General features: G+C 34.9%; 1 protein-coding gene across 1 annotated transcript in view; it reads left to right on the top strand.

The window, feature by feature from the left end:
* Positions 1-705: 705 nt before the first annotated feature.
* Positions 706-5,195, top strand: part of LOC107739478 (uncharacterized) — a gene marked incomplete at its 5' end in the record, with an annotated part of 19,970 nt that continues 15,480 nt past the window's right edge. The window contains one exon of the mRNA XM_016551606.1: positions 706-965. Coding sequence (XP_016407092.1) covers positions 706-965 — 260 coding nt within the window. The remainder of the gene's footprint in view (positions 966-5,195) is intronic.

Here is a 5,195-nt window from a genome sequence, read left to right on the forward strand (position 1 = left end):
TCTGTCATATGGCCAAAAATAAAAGCCAAAAAAAAAAAGTATTATTTTTTTTTTTGCATTGTTGTGTTTGACACATGAAAACTGTAACAATGTATCTCAAGATAACACGGTGTAACCTTGCTCTCACTTGAAATGTGTCCCCACATTAAGTCCTTGAATTTGAGGGTATTGGACCTGGAAAATCCTTGAACGGTCCTTGAATTTTAAGTTAACCAAGGTGTGGGAACCCTGTACTATGTAATATTAGAAATATTAAGGGAATAAATAAAAACAGTTAGCTATATACTGTTATCAGCATATGTTGAAATAGATTAGTCTCTCGTCGTGTCTGAGAGAATATGCGGCGTCAGATGGCGAAAGCTCCGTCATATAATGTAAATATAATGTAATATAATAATGTTACAAAAGATTTCTATTTCAGATAAATGCTGAACTTCTGAACTTCTATTCATCAAAGAAACATCTGTCAGCCTCACCACACTTCCTTTCTAATTGGGCAGATGCCAAATATTCAGAAGTCAGGCTTGGAAGTTGGAAAATGTATTAAATTTGTCCAGCATTGATTAAAAAACATCAATTTGTCTCTACTACTTTATTTTTATTTGTATTGTAACATCATGACAAGTCTTTGGTGGAGTTTATGCAGTCTGTAGCTTTAATGTGTAATGGAAAAAATGGCCTGTAGTAATATAGAGTTGTACTAAGTTAAATCCAAAAATCTCTTTCTATATGTATCTCTTAAGGACAGCGTCAAGGAGGCTAACCCTGGCTGTATCAGGACCATCATCTCGAAGGATCCCATTAAATTGACCTTTGGAAAGGTGGACTCCAATGTGACTCTGCTGCTGTATGATCGTGTGGAGTTCCAGTTGCTGACAAATGTTATTACTAAGGAGCAAAGAGCCACAAACATCAAACCAAAAACACCCGATACTTTTCAGCTCACCAAAGAAGTCAGGGAGGCGGTAAGTGGGTAACATCATATTCCACTCACCTTGCAGGATTTATGAATTATATGCTCACCCTGAAGACATGAGCTTGTAAGTGCTCATTCTTTTTATTTTATTAGTTCATGGCCATGATTGGGTATGATTCAGAAAAATGTTGTACTTAAATGTCTGTGTAAAGAATGCCAAGTCTTGGAGACATCTTTTAGGGTTCCTACGCGGTTTGGAAAAGTATGGAATTTCATTTAAGTAATTTCCAGGTCTGGAAAAGTATGGAAAAAAGAAAGCAGAGTATGGAAAAATAATTGCATTTCCAGGCTTTTGCCCCTATTTCGTTTTTTTTTTTTATAATAGAAAATTTAGAATTTAATGAAAATAAATGTATCATACAAGAAGTGTTTTAATGGCAGCTGTTTAGTGATTCTTTAGTGACTGTCAAACACGACAATTAATTCAAGGTGCACTTTTTCATTATGCAAAATGCAGGTTATAAGCATTTTGGGTTTCTTCTCACAATATTCTTAGCACCTCAAGGATCTTTGCAAAAATAAAAAATATACAGACTTTTATGTGCACACGAGAAACCATTAAACTTAGCATGTAGGACAATGCACACTGAGCCACTTATTGTGCCATCAACCCATTTCGCAGTGTGGTATCTTGGCCTCCACAGAGTGTGCGTGAAACAAGTTTAAGACCCAATATTTAAAAGGGCATTAAAATATATTTAATACTTCTTGAGTTAAAAACATGCAAACTTTGGAGTAAAAACTTGAAAAGTGCTGTTTCCCCATTTTTGAATGGTCACCATTGGCACACAATGTAACAAGGATTGCTAATGTCAACAGATTTTACTAACAGAACTACCAATCTCTGTGTAAAAATAACATTATGATGCTGCCATCTTTCTTAAGTCATTTTTACCCCCTTGTAATTTGGATCTGAATCTCAGGTGAAAAATTGTCATTTTGACCCCCTTCTACAAAATAGTGGATTATTCAGTAAATATTCAACCATTACATTTAATATTTTGGCTTTCATCACTATACATGTCTATATTTCTTCAGAAAAATTATTAGCAAAATCAAAAATTTGAGCCAGGGACCTCTGGTTGAGTTGACACGGAATGACTCAACTACAAATTGTATTGCGTCGGCATGCAAAAAATTCCCATGTGCAGTTTCTCGAGGGCACAAAATAGTTTCTTGTGTGCATACAAAAGTCTGCATTTTAATATTTATTTTTTTATTTATTTTTTTATTTTAGGTGCTCTATAAGTTTTCACTTCGAGAAAATCAATAAAAAAACAATGAGAAAATAAAAATACAGTGAGGAAAATATTTATTTGATCCCCTGCTGATTTTACAAAGATATGAAGGGTCTGTAATTTTTATGGTAGGTTTATTTTAATGGATAGAGACAGAATACCAACCAAAAAATCCAGAAAAATGCCCATGTGGAACACAGATTAGTCCTGTCACTTTAAGAAGTCACTCCTAATGTCAGCTCGTTAGGCGTATAAGACACCTGTCCACACAATCTGTATCTTCCATTCCAACCTCTCCCGCCACCATGGGCAAGACCAAAGAGCTGTCAAAGGATTGTAGATCTGCACAAGGCTGGAATGGGCTACAAGACCATCAGCAAGAAGCTTGGTGAGAAGGAGACAACTGTTGGTGCGATTATTCGGAAATGGAAGAAATGCAAAAACAACCATCAATCGGCCTTGGTCTGGAGCTCCGTGCAAGATCTCGCCTCATGGGGTAAGGATGATCATGAGAAAGGTGAGGGATCAGCACCAAACTAGACGGGAGGAGCTTGTTAATGATCTTAAGGCAGTTGGGACCACAGTCACCAAGCAAAACATTGGTAAGTGGAGGGAGCTGAAACTTCGAGTTGCCAAACGACAGCCAAGAAACCTTAAGGATTTAGAGAGGATCTGTAAAGAGAAGTGGATCAAAATCCCTCCTGAGATGTGTGCAAACCTGGTGACCAACTACAAAAAACGTGTTACCTCTGTGCTTGCCAACAAGGTACTAAGCCAACAAGGTACTAAGTCATGTTTTGCTTGGGGATCAAATACTTATTTCACTCACTGAAATGCAAATCAATTTCTAACCTTTATATAATGTTTTTTTTCTGGATTTTTTTGGTTGATATTCTGTCTCTATACGTTAAAATAAACCTACCATAAAATTACAGACGCTTAATTTTTTTTGTAAGTGGGCAAACGTTCAAAATCAGCAGGGGATCAAATAAATATTTTCCCCACTCTCTTTATAGATGACTGTACTATATACCAAATATAAAGCTAATATAATGCTGTATGAACCATTTATGTAAAATATGGTCTGAAAATCTACTGAGGTTTGGACATTTGAGTCTGGAAAAGTGTGGAATTTTGAAATGGAAAATGTGTAGGAACCCTGATATTGGTCTAGACCAGAGTGAAGGTGACAGTAATGCAGTCTGCAACAAATGCAACTGAGAGCAAAGTGAGAACAGGAAGTTTAGATTTTAGAGCAAGAGGAAATTAGTTGTACAATGTAATTTGAGTATACAGTACATATAATATAAAAAATGCGTAGTTTTAAAGCTTAAAATTAGATAAATGTTTCACAATTCATAATTTTTCTACATGTTGATTTTTGTTTGCCCTTTTTCCTTTTGTTGTTGTTTTTTCCACCTTATTTTGCAATGAAGAGATGTATTTTCTGTGAATGCAACACTTGTAGCGTTAGCTGCTATAGGTAAATAACTAGAAGAATATTGCAGTTCGCGCTAAAACTGTTTTGCCGTGTATATATGGTTACAATAAAACATTCAAATTATATGATAATAATCACCTGCTTTGTCAAGCAGCAAATAACTGGAAGCGAATGAAACAAGAAACCTTGCACATTTAAGTTACAAATGGCAGCAACCACTTTTACCTTAAAAGGTAGATTTTTTGTGCTTTATAGATATTTTTGTTTCCCTAACACTGTGTCCTAACCAGACATGACGTGACAGACAGACAGGCCATAAAAGGTGGCTTTTCCATGTTTATCAGAGTTTTTGTCCTAACCAGCCGAAATGCAACAAGTGATGGGATTTTTTTTTTTAAATGACTTTGTATATCATTGTGCTCAAGTTTGCACCTTTGTGTTAGACATGAGTGATCCTTAAATCATGAGGCCTGTTGAGGAGAGATGTGTGATTACTTTGAGTATTTAGTATTAAAGAAACTCTGGTTGCAACTTGCCATCCAGAACACCCTAGCATCGTGGCTCTGGTTTTTACACAGACAAACACTATTCATATTTTCTTGTGAAAACATAAAAATGTACAGTTGAGGTCAAAAGTTTAATTATTTTACCAAAATAAGAGGGATCATACAAAATGCATGTTATTTATTTAGTACTGACCTGAATACAATATTTCACATAAAAGATGTTTACATATAGTCCACAAGAATAAAAGCGTCTGCTAAATGACTAAATAAATAAATAAATATATGGTTACAATAAAACATTAAAATTATATGATAATAAACACCTGCTTTGTCAAGCAGCAAATAACTGGAAGCGAATGAAACAAGAAGCCTTGCACATTTAAGTTACAAATGGCAGCAACCACTTTTACCTTAAAAGGTAGATATTTTGTGCTTTATAGATATTTTTGTTTCCCTAACACTGTGTCCTAACCAGACATGACGTGACAAACAGGCCATAAAAGGTGGCTTTTCCATGTTTATCAGAGTTTTTGTCCTAACCAGCCGAAATGCAACAAGTGATGGGATTTTTTTTTTTAAATGACTTTGTATATCATTGTGCTCAAGTTTGCACCTTTGTGTTAGACATGAGTGATCCTTAAATCATGAGGCCTGTTGAGGAGAGATGTGTGATTACTTAGAGTTTTTAGTATTAAAGAAACTCTGGTTGCAACTTGCCATCCAGAACACCCTAGCATCGTGGCTCTGGTTTTTACACAGACAAACACTATTCATATTTTCTTGTGAAAACATAAAAATGTACAGTTGAGGTCAAAAGTTTAATTATTTTACCAAAATAAGAGGGATCATACAAAATGCATGTTATTATTTATTTAGTACTGACCTGAATACAATATTTCACATAAAAGATGTTTACATATAGTCCACAAGAGAAAATAATAGTTGAATTTATAAAAATGACCCCGTTCAAAAGTTTACATACACTTGATTCTTAATACTGTGTTCTTACCTGAATGATCCACAGCTGTGTTTTT

The sequence above is a fragment of the Sinocyclocheilus rhinocerous genome, unplaced genomic scaffold, assembly GCF_001515625.1.
Source record: "Sinocyclocheilus rhinocerous isolate Xijiao unplaced genomic scaffold, SAMN03320098_v1.1 scaffold345, whole genome shotgun sequence".
In the NCBI taxonomy this organism is placed as follows: Eukaryota; Metazoa; Chordata; class Actinopteri; order Cypriniformes; family Cyprinidae; genus Sinocyclocheilus; species Sinocyclocheilus rhinocerous.